Source organism: Microtus ochrogaster, linkage group LG1 (assembly GCF_000317375.1).
Source record: "Microtus ochrogaster isolate Prairie Vole_2 linkage group LG1, MicOch1.0, whole genome shotgun sequence".
In the NCBI taxonomy this organism is placed as follows: Eukaryota; Metazoa; Chordata; class Mammalia; order Rodentia; family Cricetidae; genus Microtus; species Microtus ochrogaster.
Window position 1 is genome coordinate 29444867 of NC_022027.1, and position 18525 is coordinate 29463391.

General features: G+C 46.0%; 2 protein-coding genes across 4 annotated transcripts in view; one reads left to right on the forward strand and one right to left on the reverse strand.

Annotated features, from left to right (window-relative positions):
• The window catches only part of Sgcb (sarcoglycan beta), an 11898-nt gene extending 4756 nt beyond the window's left edge, over window positions 1-7142 (reverse strand). Inside the window, exons 1-5 of the mRNA XM_005359341.3 lie at window positions 7085-7142; window positions 3699-3908; window positions 2516-2701; window positions 1656-1847; window positions 212-343 (exon numbers count right to left, since the gene is read on the reverse strand). Coding sequence (XP_005359398.1) covers window positions 212-343; window positions 1656-1847; window positions 2516-2701; window positions 3699-3908; window positions 7085-7123 — 759 coding nt within the window. The 5' untranslated portion in view covers window positions 7124-7142. The remainder of the gene's footprint in view (window positions 1-211; window positions 344-1655; window positions 1848-2515; window positions 2702-3698; window positions 3909-7084) is intronic.
• Window positions 7143-11678: 4536 nt separating this feature from the next.
• The window catches only part of Spata18 (spermatogenesis associated 18), a 31368-nt gene continuing 24521 nt past the window's right edge, over window positions 11679-18525 (forward strand). For all 3 annotated transcript variants that reach the window (XR_003378046.1, XM_026784975.1, XM_026784976.1), the window contains exons 1-2: window positions 11679-12040; window positions 18373-18478. Coding sequence is in view for 2 of the 3 variants with exons in the window: in XM_026784975.1 (XP_026640776.1) it covers window positions 11954-12040; window positions 18373-18478 (193 nt within the window). In the remaining variant the exon portion in view is untranslated. The remainder of the gene's footprint in view (window positions 12041-18372; window positions 18479-18525) is intronic.

Below are 18525 nucleotides of genomic sequence, written 5' to 3' on the forward strand. Positions count from 1 at the left end.
CAGTCTGAGATTCCTGGAGGCAGGGTCACTGTTCGGACTGAGGTAGAGGTAAGAGCCAGTGGATGGCTGTTTTGCTTTTCTGACATTCAGGTTAAACTCCAAAATCTGACTCTGGATTTTTATTATTCATGCTACAATTATATATTATTCTACAGGTAATTATAAACTATCCCAAAATAATTTCTTAAATTCATACACAAACAATACTCACAGCCTTTAACTCCACATTGCCCCCCATGTGAAATTCAATGGTTTTGCCCATGATGAACACGCCTTCATTGCCACGCACAATTGCACGCCCGTCAACTTTGATATTTAAATCACTGGTAGCATTGCTGGTAATCTAAATATGAAAACACATGCTGAAAAGAGTTTGTCAGTTAAAGTGAGAATTATTGTCACAGAGAAGTAAAAGTTCTAGATGGGCTATAAAGGTCAGTTTTTTTTTAATCTTTAGACAATGCCATGTATTGTATGTATCTTGGGTATTCAAAAAATTCACAATATTTGAAAGGTTCTAAGAAACCCAGAAGCAAAGCCACCTACTTCACTTTAACATACTTGTTCCAGAATTATTGAAGCACAGCAATCTAATTTTTGACCATTCACCTTTGAATATGTCATGAACCTCTGGTATCTACATAACACAGTTTTGGGGAAATCTGACAGATGGGTTTGTTTTAAAAAGGCAGCTTTTCCTATGAAGTGAGCCCCCCGCACTAAGCGTGAACCACGTTCCTGCCATGTATTTCTGCTCTCCCATTCCTTCCTAAAGGTTCTCCCGGAAACCCCTGGCAAATGCAGCAGAACCGATGCTGCTGTGCCGGAGGTTGAGTGAGAGGCAGGGACACTTCTGGCAAACCGCACGGCATGTTACAGTCATGAAAGACAGTAGCTAATTTTAGGCACAAAATCTCTTCTGAATTGCACCCTGAGGGTCTCAAAGGTGCAGAGAATTCAAACTGACAAGAGGCAGACATAATTGACCTCAGGGTAGGAGTCAGCTGGCCTTCAGCAAAACAATGAAACGTATCTTGAAAACAGCAATTATCCATTGCCATTGGGTTATCTACAATCCATGAAGAACATAGTGTGTCATATTCTGTCTAAAAATTATTCATGGATGTGTTATCATTTCAGTGGCTTTTGAGAACAAAATGTGAGGAATTAAAAATCCATCTCATTAAAGAAGATATCCACATGAGATGACATTTGCATAGGTACCTGTGCCATTATTAAAAACAGCCAATGACATGAAAGTTTTGTGAAAACTGACTCCACAATTTGAGAATAAGAGCCAAAATGCCATAGTATATACATATGTCAAAACATCTTAGTGTCCGTACACAATGTCACTTTTCCATTTAAGTTAAATGAATAAAATACAGCCAAAACTTGCATGTGAGAAAAGAAACACTCACTTCTCCAAAGCCAGGGGAGTCCTGTCCAGTTTTTTTTTATTTATTTATTAAAGATTTCTGTCTCCTCCAAAGGGCAGTTTTATAATTGTGGGAGTTAACATAAAGAGAGGACTTACTAGTGCTCCTGCAGGCCCTTGGATGTCTGGAGGCTGTGTTTGCAGGCAGCCTAAACCCTCCCCCAAAGAGTAGCGGCAGACAAATTTCCCGCTAGCAATGCTCAAAGAATAGCCATACCCTTTCGGTAGACGCTTTCTGAACGTTCAGACTTTTCACTCCGCTTGGCAGCTGGAATTCATGATTCTCATAGTCCGTGCTGAATAAGACATTTTGTGTCCTTGGGTCAAAAAACTGCATTCCAATGTCACTGGTGATAGACGTTTTGTTCTTTTCTACACTCAGTTTGGTCGTCCCTTGCTGAAAAACAATCTTCAGAAAAATGCTTTATTGTGAGTATCTTTTCAAAGAATGCACAAAGTTCACGAAGACTATTATTTTTAGAACACTACAAAACAAAAATGACAGTAAGAGCCAGACTTTAAACTCTTTTAACTGCACCTGTCCATAAGACTGGCTAATATATAACTAACTTTAAAATGAAGATAAAATTAAAACGTGTGCCTTCCTTTGCTGTTATAAGACCCACTGTACAAAAACACAGGTCATAGGAACAGGGCTTGGGCCCCAGATGGCCAGTGTGGAGGTGAGGAAACACCCCTGAGGGTCATTCAGTTTAAAGCCTGTGTTTTAGCAGCCACTGGGCCCCGTGTGCCACTGAGCAGCATTTCTCTTCCCGATTCCAGGAACCTGGACCTTCTGACCTGGGAAGGTGCCTTTACCATGGCTGTGTCACATGGACCTACATGCTCTTACACTAATCACACCAGTCAGTGCTTCCTGTGGGGAAAACCCATAGTGAAATTATACAGCTAAATGTTATTGGCCATTGGGTAGTTATAAACGTGGATATGCTTGTACATATAATACATCATTTTAACAAGAAGATAGTATTTTCCAGTACTCAACTGTAGGTTTTCATGAGGAATGCTGTCTACACCTCTCTCCCATCCACACACTTCCTTAGTGGGGAAACTTACTGGCTGGTTGTTGCCAGTGATGACCAGATTTTCATTCCTTCTTCCTCCCACCGTGCTCTTATAAAGCGGGCGGATGACACCCATGTCAGACACTTGCTTGAACCGCAGCAGACCACTTTCATGGAACTCCATGCTGTCACAGCCATTTGGCCCTATGCGAATCACAGCCCAGATGACAAGGGTAATCTGAAAGAGAGACACGTTTACTGAACTGCTCAGATGACATCAGTTCTGTTTTTCTCTTCTAGTTTATTTTCCTGGACTTGGCCTTTTCGTTCCATCGAGAACAGCCAGTCTCTAGGCTGCCCATGTGATGGAACTGGGAACTTTCCTTTCCTCTCCTGCTTTCTCCCATGTGAGATGCCCAGCTTCCTGTATCTCCACCTTGGAAATACTTGCTTTAGAGCTTTCTATTGGCAGCCCAGTGGCTGTTTGGAGCATGTGTATGGTAAGACACTGCCTGTATAATTCCTCACATTTGTGGGATGATCTGGTCAGCCATGTTTCTGACCTGAGCTCTGAGCTCTTAAGACAAAGACTTTATTACCTTGCTGTTTCTAATGCTCACAAGAGGTCCAGAGCCAATTTGCTTTTGATTCATCCTATGCAATATGCTTTTCTCCTCTCTAGGAAGTTTTGAATCTTTTATTTGCAGTTTTCTTAAAACTGGATATAGTGATAGCATGATCTGCCTGTCTGCTTCTCTGCTTCTGCTGCCCTCTCTCTTAAAATATATCACACTGAACCCAGAATGGTTTCGATTTTTCTAGAGAATTTTTGTTTGTTTGTTTTTCAAGACAGGGCTTCTCTGTGGTTTTGGAGCCTGTCCTGGAACTAGCTCTTGTAGACCAGGCTGGTCTCGAACTCATAGAGATCCGCCTGCCTCTGCCTCCCGAGTGCTGGGATTAAAAGCGTGTGCCACCACCGCCCGGCTTCTCTTTTCCTTCTTTCTGTTCTTATTCTCTCTCCCTCTCTTTCCCTCCCTCCCTCCATCCCTTCCTTCCTTCTTTTTCCCCCTCTGCCTCTACTCCTCTCTTCTCCCCCCCCCCTTCTGCAACAGCATTTCACTCTTTAGCCCTGGCTATCCTAGAACTCACTGTGTAGACCAGGCTGGCCTTGAACTCATAGAGATTTTCCTGCCCCAAGGTAACTTAGGAGGCAATACTCTGCCCCACATACTCACAAGTAGATTGATGACAGCCAGGATAAAGAGGAGGATAATCACACAGATGGCTAAGTTGCCCTTTCTCCCTCTCAACCCTGTTTTATGGAGACGATCTTCGTCAATAGGAATATAGCCAGCTTTAAAGTTGCTGTTGTGCTCTTTGTTGACATTCCTTCGCTCCACAGCCTTCTCCCGCATGGATTTCTTCACTGGCCCATTGGAACTTTGCTAAAAAAAAAAAAAAAAAAAAAAAAAAAACAAACCAAGAGAGAACAGAACAGCTACATTCTCTGTTGCTGTACTTATTAAATTCAAACTCACAATTAAAAAAAGCTGAACTGGCTGTTGACAGATGTTCCACGAATACACTGTAAGCCAGGTCAGACTGTAGATGTCAAGGCTGCTGTCACATAGGACACGCTCCCTCTGCTTTCCGTCATCCTACTGTCAACACAGGCACAGCCTGTTTCTGGGCAGAGTTGGCATGTGCACATACTGCAGTGGGTATTCTTAATTTTACTAAGACTTAAAAAATTTTTACTTACATATTTTTCATTTATGTGAAAACAATTTGGAATGATTGACACAGATTGCTACTTATAACTCAACCAATTAAAACCTACATTATTCTAGACCAGCAGTTTTCAAAATGTTTGGGGGCAGTCGCATGAGTATGTATGTTTAGGGGTGCCCACTGAACTCTCTTCAAGGTCTGAAATGTCAGACACATTTTAAAAGTAATAATAATATTTTTTACTCTGCCACTCTTTTGAATGAATAATGGTGTTTCTGGAGGCTACGTGACCATTTATGATAGTGTGATTGTTCTAAGAGTTAATGAAATGTTTGCTTGGGCATTCCTATGCTTTCACAATTTCTCAGTTTTGATTTCTAATATGGTAAATATCAACAGGTATTTAAGAGCACAAATATAATCTAGGATCAGAAAACTTGAGAACTTCTGAGCTTGACCACAGCTAAGTGACATTAAGCAATCATGTGATACACACACAGAAGAAGCAGCAGAAATGGGCACTGCCCAGTTCTCATATTTTTTCAGAGTTCTGAGGCAGTTCACATTGCAGGAGGCACATACTAAGAACTGTATGCTTAAACACTATCACGATAAGTGGGAGCATAAGATGGGAAGCCATGATCCTTATCTTAGGTATTACAGACCTGCACTGTGTGTTATATGACACACACTCTGTATGTCCGGGTGCCAAAATCAGTAGTACAGACAATATGTGCTTCAGAGTTCAAATGGGGCAGTTGTTAGGGAAATGGGAGGAACAGATGGGTCAGATCGGCAACGTTGGGAGAAGAGAGGTGGAAAGCAGAGGCAGGCTGAGACAGCTCTTAGCAGGGTGGAGACGCGAGTGTTCGGGACTCACTGGCAGTTGCTGAGCACAAAAGATGCATATTTCTGCACACTCAAGGTTAAATAACACTTGACAGAGGAAAGCAGACTCAGATTATGTAGGAAAGGAGGTCTGAGGGAATGAGGGACTAAACCGAGGAGGGATAGATACATGAATGAGGGGGAAAATGAAGTGAGAGATGCGGTAAACAACGCAAGCACCACTGTACAGAAGGTGGGCTTTATCCTGGGGGCGGGGCGGAACTACTGAGGCGCCGCGCTGCCGCCGCCGCCGCCGCTGCCGCCACTGGTGGACTCCTCTTCCCTCTCCCTCCTCATCTTCCTTCTCCCCCTCCACTCCTCCAATCTTCCTCTTCCTCTTCTTTTGCATTTCTTTATTCTTTTATTGTGTGTGTGTGTGTGTGTGTGTGTGTATCAGAGGACAACTTTTGGGAACTGGCCCTCTTATTTCACCATGTGGGTTCTGAGGATTGAACTCGGGAACTTAAGTTGCCAGGCCCCATGGCCAGCAACTTTATCCACCAAGCCATCTTGCCAGCCCCTACTGAAGACATTTGCACGGACATGAAATTATGTCCCAGATGAGAAGGGCTGAAAGAGAGGAGCTGGAGAAGACGCACATTTCCTTGGCTCTGGAAAGTGAAGCTTTAAGTGGCAGAACTGCCAGGACCTGGTGACTAACACAAAGGCGTCTACCGTGACTTCCAAACAGAACAGGTGGGACCCCGGGCACAGAAGCAAGTCTTTCTGTTCAAATATATAAAATCGAGGACAGCAGGACAGTAAGCCCAAGGCGTGTTTCTCCTTAGTTCCCACCAGACGGTCCTGCCCTGGTTAGGGCAGCCACATGAGCAGATGACTGTAGCCTTTTAATGGTCGGCACAGACCCTCAGAACATTAAGACACATCGGCAGAACAACAGCCTCGGCTACCTCCGAGGATGATTTAGCTACGGTGTAAACTAGGAAAAGCCGGGAATGGCTTCAGTCCCAGCAGTTCATGTTGTCCCCTTTCAGCTTCGCTTGCCCCTTGGCATTCTGCTGTGACTCTGCTCTTGCCTGGCAAACAGCTGACTTGTTCGATGTTTGGCCGTTTAACTTTTAGGCACTAGAAAAGATTTCATGTCTATTTTTTTCTACCCCTTAGATGAGTCCTCCGGTAACATGTACCTAACAGGTCTCTAAAATGTTAGCCACCTAAGAAAAAATTCCCCAAAGTCAACTAAGTATTGGCAACTCGACTCACTTTTTTAAAAAGTCAATGATGTGGAAGAATGGGACTTTTAAAGAGAAGCTATCTGACTGGTTATTTTAAAAGGGAAACAACAGTGAAGAAGTGACTACAAAAAATTGTTTTGATTATAATGTGACTCTGGCAACTACATGCATGTGCATGCATTCACACATCTCACACACATACACGTATGCAAATGCTAAAATAAAGTACATCTTGCTATTTGAGGGGACGCCTTCTAAACTATTCTAGGCTTCCAACGAGGACCAGGAAATATTTGATAATGCATTTCTTAAAAGTAATCCTAAACCCACTGGACACGGGACAGTTTTATGTCGGTGACTGAATCGCTGAGAAAGCAAAGTGGGAGGGGAGATCTGGGCTGTGTGCACATCGGGCATGGCAGAAACAAGACCTGGCCCCGATCCACACCAGGCAACAGCTGACCACGACTTGGCTGCAGTCTCCCGGCCTCAGTAGACGTTATTTTTATCCGCACGGTTGCCGGGTGCGGAGAGAGACGTCCAGGCGCAGGCTGCGCAGGCCAGTGACTGTCACTCCCGCCGAGGGACAACTGCCTTCACCGGCCGGGAGCTGCTGTCCAGGTTCCCGCCCGGCCTTGGCCAGCATCTTGGCTGCGGACAGCTCCCGCCGCCCCGCCCCGCCCCGTCCCGCCCTGCCACCCCGCCTCGCCGCCCCAGCCCGGCCCTCGGGCCCTCGTCCCCGCCCTCCGTGGGGACGACCCGGCCATCCCACTCCCCAAGCCCTCGGCCTCAGCAGGCTCACAGACCTGCTCAGTCGCCGCTGCCGCCGCCGCCGCTGCCGCCATCTTGACCCGCTGCAGCCCGCGCTTGCGCTCTGGCACGGGGGTGGGGCTCACACCCCGGTGGCCACGCCCCGCCGCGCCCCTGCCACGCCCCCGAGAGAAATCCGGAGTGGGCCAAGGAGTCCTGAGTTGGCTCAGATCCGCAGAGGCGGGTCCCTCGCGACAGTGAGCAGCGAGGGTTGGACGGGTGTGGCAGGGATGGTACACACTCTGGGGCGCCCTCAAATTCCTTGGAAAGGACGCCCTCAAAGTCCAAAACGTCTTTCCCTTCCACACACTTTCCATTGTGGAATGCTGTACCATCATTGTGGAATGCTGCACCATGTTGTGACGGCTTGAGAGGGCAAGAGGTGTCAGTGAGAGTACTCGTGGGCGAGGTTTGGGTGCAGACCAAGGGCACAGAAGTTAGGCAGTTAATTCAAACTAGGAAGACTCCGGGAAGACTGTGGTCAAGTCTGGCACTCTTTCTTTGAGGCATTTAGAGGCAGGTTGTCTGCCAATACTATGTTGGAGACGTGATGACCGTAATTAGGTCCTTAGGGACCTATTTGACACACAGTGAGCACCTGGAAGACATTCGGAGGTGCAGGGAACAGGTGCGCACTGGTTGTTCTCTGCTCTAACAATCCCTTAAGTCAAAAGGAAAACAGTAGATTGAGCAGCGTCCAACGTCCAAGAACTGTTCCTCAGGTCATGAATAGCTTCTAGAAAGTACCATGCCCCACCCTAACCCCCCCACCCCCTACCCCCGCCCCAAGGGGAATGCTCCACTCAGCTTCTTTTCCCCGGGACCTTAGTCATTTTGCTTTTGTAGCCAGTCCATTCGCTGCTCTGTCTACTTCTGATGAGTGTGGAGTTTAAATAGACGCTGTCACCTAACAAATATCTTTTAACCTTTTTTTCTTCTCATGTCTAACTTGGGGTAAGGGCTGCGCCTGTGTGGTCATTTGCCTGCTCATCCCTTCTTCCCCAACTGCTCATACCAACTGGCTCCATCTCCATAGCATGCCTGCATTTTAGGCAGGAAGACTATAAATACAACGCACAGGGTTGGGAATTAGTAGTATCTTCGTAATAGTTCGGCTCTCGTCCCATGAATCAACTTTGACAACAGGGCTTTTGACTGGTCCTGGGTTCCTGTGCTTCTTTTACTGTGCTCAGAAGGTCTTTTCCTTTTTTACCAAAAGACGTTCTCCTTTGTGTCCCCAAGAACCCATCAAATGTCTCTTTGGAGCCTTTGGAGGCTACAGTCAGTAGTATGAGTCCTCTGTTTCTAATCTTGTGTAGGGTTTTAGTCTGCAGTGTTGAAGGCCTATGTCTCAATCACACACAATAATGAAGCTTACTAAAAGTCTTCCAGAGCTGCCCGATGTTCCGAGTTTTAAGATAAGAAGCCCACCTTTTTCCTAACCTATCTTCACATAGGTGCTTTGATAATACATTTTCCTGAAGTCAGATGCCCCTTGGCTGTCTGAAGTTCTGCTTTCCTTGGATTCCTCATTGCTAACAGGACACCCACTTATTCTTGTGGCCAATTTGACTTGTTGTGGCTGTTTTTAAGAGCTGATATTTTATGTGTTTGTCTGTTTTGCCTGCAGATACAGATGAGCACTCCCTGCATGCCTGGTGCTGGGGGGGGGGCAGAATAGGGTGTTAGACCCTGAGACTGGAGTGGCAATTATGAACCACCATAATTATGGGTACAGGGAGCTGAGCTCAGGTCCTCTACAAGAGCAGCCAAAAGATGTTAATATCGGAGCTGTCGCTCCACCCCCCCCCCATTTGTCGTTTGAAAAAGAGAACCAATTCATTCATTCAACCAGAAGCATAATGTGAGCGTGTCTAATGCTATTATTCTGAAGCTTTTTTTCCCCCCTGAAACATTCGGAGGATGCTACATGCTTGGCAATGTCCCTAATTCTCCCAGCAGTTTTGTTCTGACATTATACCAGTTCACCATGACACCCCCTTTCTATTTAAGTTATTTTGCTGTTAACATAGTTCTCTCCTAAGTAGACTGGGTGCAGTATGACATTACTTGTTACTCCAAGTCCTGATCATATTAGGAGTGAAATACACAATAAATCCAAATAGCTCCGATGACTGAATACTGGTCTTTTTCGCTGAATAAAACAACGACAAGTATCTCTGACATAGATTTACTTCATCTCTCACCATACAATACTCCAGATGAGGCCCACATCCCATCATTTGTGTCTCCTAAGTGCTCATCCTTAGTCCCATCCCCCCTCCTATAGAACCTGCCACATGTTGTATAAGAAGAGATCCAATTACAACTCTGTAGCCCTGTCTGCCTTCCCGCCGCCTGTGAAATAAACAATCTCTTGTTATAAAAGGCTCATCAGAGCCAAACCCACGACTATGCTCAGCTTGTCTCTGACTCTGTAGTCACAGCGGACTCTGCATTTCTTACCCTGGTAGCTTTCATTTCTCTGCATTCACTCTCCTGTGTCTGGTAGACTCCTCCATCCGTACAGAGCTGGTTCTAAAGGTCACTTTCTTCCACAAAGACTGGGAATCACTGTGTCCCTAGTTGTATAGTTATCTAATTAGTGTTTTTCACACCGAGCTACCGTTGTCTGTCTCTTGCAGATTGTGAGATCTCAGAGAGCAGGAAACCAGTCTGACTCCAGCTTATCCTTAAGGTGATGGGTGGGTCATCATCAAAACCCAGTAAATGCTGTTAAATGTGAGAAAGCTCCATTTCCATATCACCCATCCTAGGCACCACCTTCCTGCCGTACCACGCCATTCTTCTGAGAGGATGAAGGCTATCTGTCCAGGCTGAACATCCCTTGCTCCTCTATGCAGTGTCTGTGTGCTGAACACCCCTCCCCTTCGATGGCCAGGGCCACAGTATCGTGTATTTGCCATTTCATGGAGATAGTGGTGCTGAAAAAGTTGATGACAGGGATCCCTTCTATGATGAAGTAAGTATATCAGAAACCTTGGTTGGAATTAGGGGGGTATTTGGGTCAATACAATTTTTCTCTTTTATTCTGTATTTAAATTTATTTTTTATTAAATTTAAATTTATTAAATATTTATTTAGGTTTCATAGTAATAAAATTTTGGTAGATTACAATCCTTGTAGGGTTTTTTTTATTTTTTTGTTTTTTTTGTACCTTAAGCAAACTGGGCATGAGGGGAAATAATTCTGGTCTGCCCAGAGAGACCGCATACTGGCATACTGGTACTGTATTGACACTTCACATGAAACCTTGACTTTCTTGCTTCCTAGAGGAGGAACCTACCTTCAGCTTCCATCGGAACCAGTTGATTTTTCCTTCAGCAAAAATTTTTGTTTTTTTATTTACGTGGAAGAAAGCATAAGGGGTAAAATTAAGTTCCTGATATAAGAACAAAACCACTCGGGTAAGGAGATGCCAACTAAATGGACAAGGAAGTGCCTTGGCACTTAGAACAAAGTGTCTTGTCATACCACCAGTAAATTCTCCTTCTCTTCTCTTCTCTTCTCTTCTCTTCTCTTCTCTTCTCTTCTCTTCTCTTCTCTCTCTCTCTCTCTCTCTCTCTCTCTCTCTCTCTCTGTGTGTGTGTGTGTGTGTGTGTGTGTGTGTGTGCGTGTGTAGGTGTTGCTTGGATCTCTTCACCTTATTTTTTTGAGCCAGGGTCTCTCCCTGAACCCAGAGTTCAGTGATTAGTCAGACCAATTAATTGGCCGGTAGTCCCAGGAGTCGCCTCTCTCAGAGACCCCTTCCCTCGTTGTTTTAAATGTGTGTACTGGAGATCCAAACCCAGGTCCTCGCGATTACATAATAAACACCTCACCGACTGGGAAATCTTACCACTGCGGAAACTCCGTTTTCAAAGCAATTTCGTGCAAGCGGAGCAAAAGCTAGGTTTTCTTTGAACAGAACTACAGATCCTGACGCCACCAACCCCACCGCAAAAGAGTGGCATGGTTGGTACACCGAGGGACCCGAGTGTCCACACAGAACACAGGTCGGCAAAGGGATTGCACTTGTTCATGCTGAGGAAGACTTGACAGTTAGGGCAAAGATCTCACTGTGTAGCTGCGTGTGTCATTGTATGGAGTACAAATCTATGGACTTAGCCCTACCGAGTGGGTCGAGAGACAAAGCCAAAGATGTAAGTAGTAAAAACGGATATTTTAGTCGCAGTTTCACATAGGCAAACGGAGAATTAAGTGCTTGAGAGGTGAAAGAGTAAAGGAAGGGCCAAGGAAGTCTACTAAAAATTCCCACGGAGTTAACTTGCTTTCCTGGGCACACACTGTCACCCAGAATCGAGTGTAGCTTCCGGCTAGGTGTCCTGCGGTCCCCTATCCTCCTGGCAGGTCTAGGCCCAGCGCAGGGTCGGGCAGCAGCCCCCCAGGGGTCTGGACATCCCCCCAGCGTGTCGCACACTGTTGCCCTAGCTGCGGTCTTGGCAGCTCTCCGAAGTCCCCGGGCTGGGCGTGAGCTGGGTGGGGGGCGGGGCGTTGCTCCGACGCTAGCCGCGGGTCCCTGGCAGCCGGCCGCCACGTCAAGGTTTGTTTAATAATCGACGGGGTATTTATGGCCTGGCCCGCGGGCGGCGGCTGGGAAGCTTGAACAGCCGGCCGGCCAGTGGATGAGGCGTGGCGCCTGCGGCTCAGAGCGCCTCCCCCCTCGGTTTCCCGAACCCTGCCAGGTCCGACCCGAGGGGGAGGATGGACACTCCAGCTGCGTTCTGAGCCTGCGCAGAAAATAACACCCTTGCGGCCACAACACCCCACCGTCCTACCCAGGCCACCCCTTCGTCCCTTCTACCACTCGATCTCCCAGAGTCGGAGGCGCGGAAAAGCGCGCGATGGCGGACAACGTGAAGAAGCTGGCCAAAAGCGACTCTTTTCGAGGGCTGCAGGATAGAGTCTCCTTCTGGGTGCAGGACTACAACGTGAGTCCGGGCGGGAGACCCCAGGGCTCTCACTGCCTAGTTTCCCCGCACAGCCTCGACCGGGGCTGACGTCCAGGAGGTCACTTCACAAAGTCGCCGCTCTTGATACCCTAACAGGCATCTCAGACTCCTACTTGGATCAAAGAAGGAAGTCCTATGTCTATGGGAACCCTTCACCTGGGGCGGGATGACTCCAGGCGGCCGCAGAGCGTTGGCCTGTGTTCGGTAACCGTGGACGCCGGAGGCCCTAGCAACAGAAGGAACAAGTCGGGCCCCCAGCTCCCCTTTCCCTCCCCCGCCCCCGCCCATTCTCTCTGCCTGCTTTGGAATTATTTTCTACTGTACCCTTTCCACTTCCTGCGGGGTTTCCTTTCTGTGAGGTTCTCAGTTTTCAGGACATCCAGTATCCTAATAGAGCGAACGTTCCTAAACCTACACCCGGGAACTATTATTATAGTAAAGGGGACGTTTGTAAAAGTTGCGCCCTTTGCGTGCTGACAATATGGCAGGAAGGTACCAGGGCGACTTCCAGGAGGTTGCCGAGGCAGTGTCACCAGCATTCTGCCACACCCAGAAGCACACTCCAATTTTCACTAATCCCACTCCACCCTGGCTCCAACAGCTGCGTGCTGAATTTGCCTCACATCAAAGTACCTTGAATAGGCGGCTCTGGGCTTTTCCTAGAGTCAGTAGGGGGAGGGGTGAGCTGGGACGACAGACATCGGCCTGACTTCTAGGTCTGAATGTGGCTACAATTAGCCAAGTAATGTTTGCCAGCCTCTCTGGGTTTCAGCACCTCAATCTGCTCCATAGTTGGGGTTTTAATATTACTAAATAATAATTGACTAGTAATAATAGTTCTTATTATTACAATAATATGTAACGTTGCTTTGTGGATCTCAGATTTTTAAAATCTAGACCAGCTTGGTTTTTGAATTTACACCTGAATCCATCCCATATCTTGTTATGTGTAGTTTGGATTTGGGTCAGTTGCTAAGCAGGTACTTATAATCCCCAAAGTGGTTTTGTTAGTAGCAAGAAATTTTGAATTAAACCTTAAGATGAATATTCACTGCAGCAAACTCTAGTTAAAATACTAGCTGTAGGAAACTACATTTACAAAAAAACAAACAAACCTGTAAATTGTATTTGCTTCGGAAGCCTGATTTTGATGACTGATTTGGCTTAGTTAGAATTAAACATTTTAAAAACGTCATGAATAATCCTTTACAATTAAAGCCCCCCTGGGGGAAATTTACTTTAAAAGAAAATAAATGGTTTATATTAATTCTAAACACAACACATAATTTCAATTTTCTTCCAATTAATGTATTGTGTGTGTGTGTGTGTGTGTGTGTGTGTGTGTTGGTTTATGTTTAATCTTAAAGCACCTAGCAGTCTTCTGGGGCGTGAAAGAAACTACTCCCTGTTGATCTGGACACAATCTTTTTTAGGGCCGATGAGATGTTTCTTTAGGTAGGGTCACCTGCTGCCACGCCTTGTCCCGAGTTCCACCCGCAGGACCCACATGATGGAAGGAGAAGCTCGACTCCCACGAGCTGTCTTCTGACTTCCACATGTGTGCTGTGACATGTTTGCAGCTCCTACCCATACGCAATGTAACAGTGCTTACAAAATTCTCCAGGAAAAGAATGTTTCCCAACAGTTCCCCAAAGAAACAAACACTAAAGCTGACAGCTGAGACAGCTAACAGCCCTGCCTCTCTTTGCCAAGCGGGTGCTACTGAGCTTAACGTGAGCCTCTCAGGTACCTTTAAAGGACAGCTTGGTCTGAACACGTGACTTTCAAAAGGTGCTCACCATCTTTGTTCATCTAGGAGCCAAGGCAAAAACTGAACTCAGCCAGCAAATGGTTACTGGCCAACAAATCAGGGGGCCTGACAAGAATTTTTGCAAGGAATCTTTAAAAGAGCATGTTGTGTGCCTATCTATGCTTGGTGCTGGGAGTGGGAGATACACATTTTTTAATTTAAAAAGTTTGTTTTCTGTGTATGAGTGTTTGGCCTGTGTACCGCTTGTGCAGTCCTGGCAGAAAACAGAAGAGGGCACCGGGTCCTCTGAAACCAGTTACTGATGGTTGTGCTGATCCTGCCCCATGAGTGCTGAGAACTGAACCAGGGTCCTCAGAGAGCAGCCAGTGCTCTCTGCTGCTGAGCTGTCTCGCCATCCCTAATGGAGTCGTGCCTTAAAGACAAGCCTCCCTCTGTAGAAGAGAAAGAACGCTTGCAAGGAGTAGGGAAGTCCGAGGGAACTGGTGGGGGCGGGGAAGAAGAGGCTGAGCAGTTGGAGAGTTGGTGCAGGTGTCAAAGAGCCATGGGGGGGGGGAGTTCAGCCTTTGCTTGAGGGCCCAGAGGGAGACTCTGAAAGCACAATACAGGAAGAGGACCACTTGGGATTGGACTCCACGCTGGTTGCTCTAGTTGTCTTGTGATGGGGAAAGTGCAATCTCTAGAAAGAGGGTTTGGGGTTAAGTGATACTTGAAGCAAGAGAATTTATGAATAAATGAACCTGGCATATTTAGCAGACAAGATGAAAGACACCAAGAATGTCCCTTAAGGCTCCTGTGAGAGGGTACTGTTTAAATACCGGAAAGTTACGGGGCAACAACTTTATAGTTGTATTGGTCAGTTCTGTAAAAGGCAAGGATCCCTTTATAAGCAGAGCTGAATTCTGATGACAATTACTCCTTGGAGTTGTAACACCTTATGTTACACCGCCTTCAGTGGGTCAGCCCTGGACTGGATCCCTCCTTCCTCTGGGATACTCCATTTCCCCTCCAAGTCCTGTGAACTAGGGAGTTAACTTGAGTTAGATGACCTTAGCTTGGTTTTAAAGGCGTGTGTTTGATAATTATAGCAGCAAACGGTAAATATGCTATCCTTTATAGACTATCCTCAAGATAGGATAGATGACATATACTTTGAGTCAGGGTCTTGCTATATGTAGGCAGGGTTAGCCTCTAACTTGAAATCCCCTCTGCCTCCTGAGTGCTGAGATTACAGACATGCAATTGCTTTTAAAGTAAGATGATAGATAGTAGGACATCACAATTCAGAAACTTTGTTTTTTTATTCTTTTTAACAAAAAGGATCTCCTGTAGCCCAGGCTGGCTTCAAACTTGATTCCATAGCTAGAGATGAACTTGAATTCCTAATCTTCCTGCTTTCAGCTCTCATGTACTGGGATTACATGTGTGAGCCATCATGCCCAGTTTACATGTGAAACTGAATAGGAATAGAATCAGAGATTTGTGCACGACAGGCAAGGGTTCTCTCAGTGGACCCCCGGCCCCCAGAAACATCAGTTATTTAATATATGAGACTGATGGCAAGAGCTCTATTGTTATTCTTTTCCATTAAGGATGTGTTCACTAATAGCTGAAAACATGGTATTCAACATCAGCATACGAAAAGGAGATCTTACTGAGGCGTGTCTTCTGTTTGGTTTAGAATAGCATTTGTGGTTGAAACAGAGGTCTGTCAGTGTTGCCATGGTGTGTTCAAACAGACTCCCTGACCACTGTAACCACTCCTCAGTCAACAAACTAACACGTTCTTCATGGCACAATCTAAGCAGTAAACTTAGAAAGAACTTTATGCTTTTCTTTATTTCTTTACTACCAGTTCAAGCTGCAGGAGCAACCAAACTCACGGATCTCAATGGGTAGGATACTTTTCTCTTGAAAAGTCACAGGGCAGCTCCTCATCTCTGGTTCAGTTCCCCTTGAGAGAGCACGGCTGGTGTCCGAGCATGCCCTCTGGAAGAGCTACAGGGGAGGAAAGCAAACTTGTACTGCTCTTAAATGACATATTTAAGATGTCTCATCCATCATCCTTTTGCCAGAAGCATGGCTGTGTATCAGTTGATAATGGGTGTCTCTTTTGAGAAAGGTATCCCTGGGCAATTCTGTGGTTGTGTGAGTATCATAGTGTGTACTTACCCAAGCTGGATGATGCTATCAAACCACTGTCTTGTACATGGCTGTTGGAAACAGAAATGTCATATAACCATAGTTCTGTGACGCCAGCCTGATTGTCAGGCAGCTAAAGAGTGGCTGAGAGTATAAACACACTGCGGTATCATAGAGATCTGTTCTTACTTTCTTGGAGCTGCCCTCCTCTTTGCCTTCTTGGTCCTTTTTTCTCCCTTCCTTCCTTCCTTCCTTCCTTCCTTCCTTCCTTCCTTCCTTTCTTCCTTCTTCCTTCCTTCTTCTTTCCTTCCTTCCTTTCTTTTTTGCCATCATTTTGCTCTTTACTAGTTATCTTTACTAGTTATCTACTTGAGACACAAGATGGTCCCTGAGCCCTCTGCCCATCCTGTATCATTACTGTGATCTCACCTCTGTAGGTTTCCACTCTCCCATCCAAAGCCACACCCCCATTCCTGTCTCTCTTTAGCAGTCCGGATTCCACCTGTTTTTGGTAGTGTTGTGGTGTGAAGCACGCACGTTTCACATGCTGAGGCTGTGAGAAACCCAACTCAACCGTCCTTTCTTTGAATGGCCTGACTTTACTTTCCTGAGCTGGTGTGTCTCCCATAGGAAAGGTAGGCGATGTATAGCATTGTCCCTTCCCCTTCCCTTCTTTCCCCTTCCCCTCCCGTCCCTGGCTCTCTTTTCCTCCTCCCCAGGGCCTGTTTTGTTTAGCCTCTAGCTTACTTCCCGCACAGAACATTGGTATAGTCTGGGATGATCATTTATAGACTGTTTGCTTCTTCGTTCTCCATCCTCTCCCCGAGCTGCTGAGCTCACCCACAGCAGGCAACACGTTTTATTTAAAAGTAACTTTGGCATGGGGGGCATAGGAAGTCTGGGACTTAGGAATAAATGAATCTGAAGACTCTGCTCTGCACAGGGTACATTTGATTCCCACCTTTTCTCTGCTTCTCAGATGATAGGGCTAATTGAATAATGGGATCCTATTGTAACTCAAGCCATCTTAAGCAGTGCTTTGTGTGGGGAGCTGGGCATGCTGTGACTTGTCTTGGGCTATCCCCGTGAATATTTGTGTTGTGTACACAAATGCTCCTTTGGGCAGAAGACAAGGCATTGAAGCAGGTGGTGGGAAACCACAGACACACTTCTATTGAGGATCTGTGCTGAGTTAGTACACAAAGTCAACTCCTTCCCAAATCCGAGGACACAGTATCTCATTTACATACTTTCCTAAAAGAATTCATCTTGCTGGAGGAGAGTAGGATTTGAATCCAGAGCTTCCTGATTCCTGGGCCCTGGCTCCTGCACAGCACCTCGCAGCTGCCTTTTCTTTCTCGAAGGACTGGGTAGTTTGTTTAGATTCTTTCTCTGAACACTTTGTATTCCCACAGTTTGAGACAGGAAATAGGCCCAGACAGCAAGGTTGGGTAACCAACAGCTATGTAATTTACAGTCATGGGTTTATTGTTTGTTCATATACCCACCCTTGAAGTTGGAATCACTTAAAGGTCTAGCTATGAACATTAAATAAAGACCAAAACAGAATAAAAACCAAGAGGCCTACATGACCTTCCATTCTCATCACTGAAAGGGTTCCACGTCCAGTAGGGCCATCTCTTTCCCACAAACTACCTAGTTGACTCAATTTCTTCTCAGACTTTAGAACCCTTCCCCGATTTTTCAAGACAGCAGCTTTTCAGTGGACTTGATGCCCCTGACACTCCCTGCCGTCATCTGCTAGTGGCCATGGGCCTCCTTTTGTCTTGCTCCCCCATAGCATCCTGCACCCAGCATAATACCATCCTGCTGTTAAAGGAGTTGTAGACTTGGCACATATAATATCAAGAACTGAATGTTATGTCCAATATGATAAAGCAGATGAATGAGGAGACAAGGTGCAGTGGGGTGTAAAGAGTCTCTTAGGCTCATAAGGGGATTTTTATTTTTAACTTTCAGGATTCTGAGTCGAATCATTGCTTCATATTTCAGTTATGAAAGTAATTCCTCAAACCTCAGAGGGTTAAACACCCACAAACAACTTCCTCAGGCACTTCTCGTTAATCAAGTCAATAGCTTTGGGGGTCTTGTGGGTTCACACTTCCCCTCCTCCACAGGAGGGAATGCTTCCTCTGCATTTACCTGGTAGATTTGGAAATCTAGAAACAGGATTGCTCAAGAGATTTTTTTTTTCCTGCCAGGCCCAGTCATGGTGTATAGAACTGAGTTCAATCACAGAGTCGCCAAATGCCAGCTGTGTGTTCAGAGGAATAGATCTTGGGCAGAGAGCCTGGTAGCCCCTGGATTACACAGTCATGTCTATCTGCTGCCAGTTCCAGAAACAAGGAACTGTACAGGTGTCTTCTGTTTGACTTTACAGACAAACTCCTGTGACGAAAACCTAAATTACTGCATCGGACTCATCGAACAAGTGGCCAAAGTGCAGGCGCAACTCTTCGGGATCCTCACATTGACAGCCCAAGAAGGTGAGAGCAATTTCTGCTTCCCCACCCTTCAAACCCTCTCCTTTTTT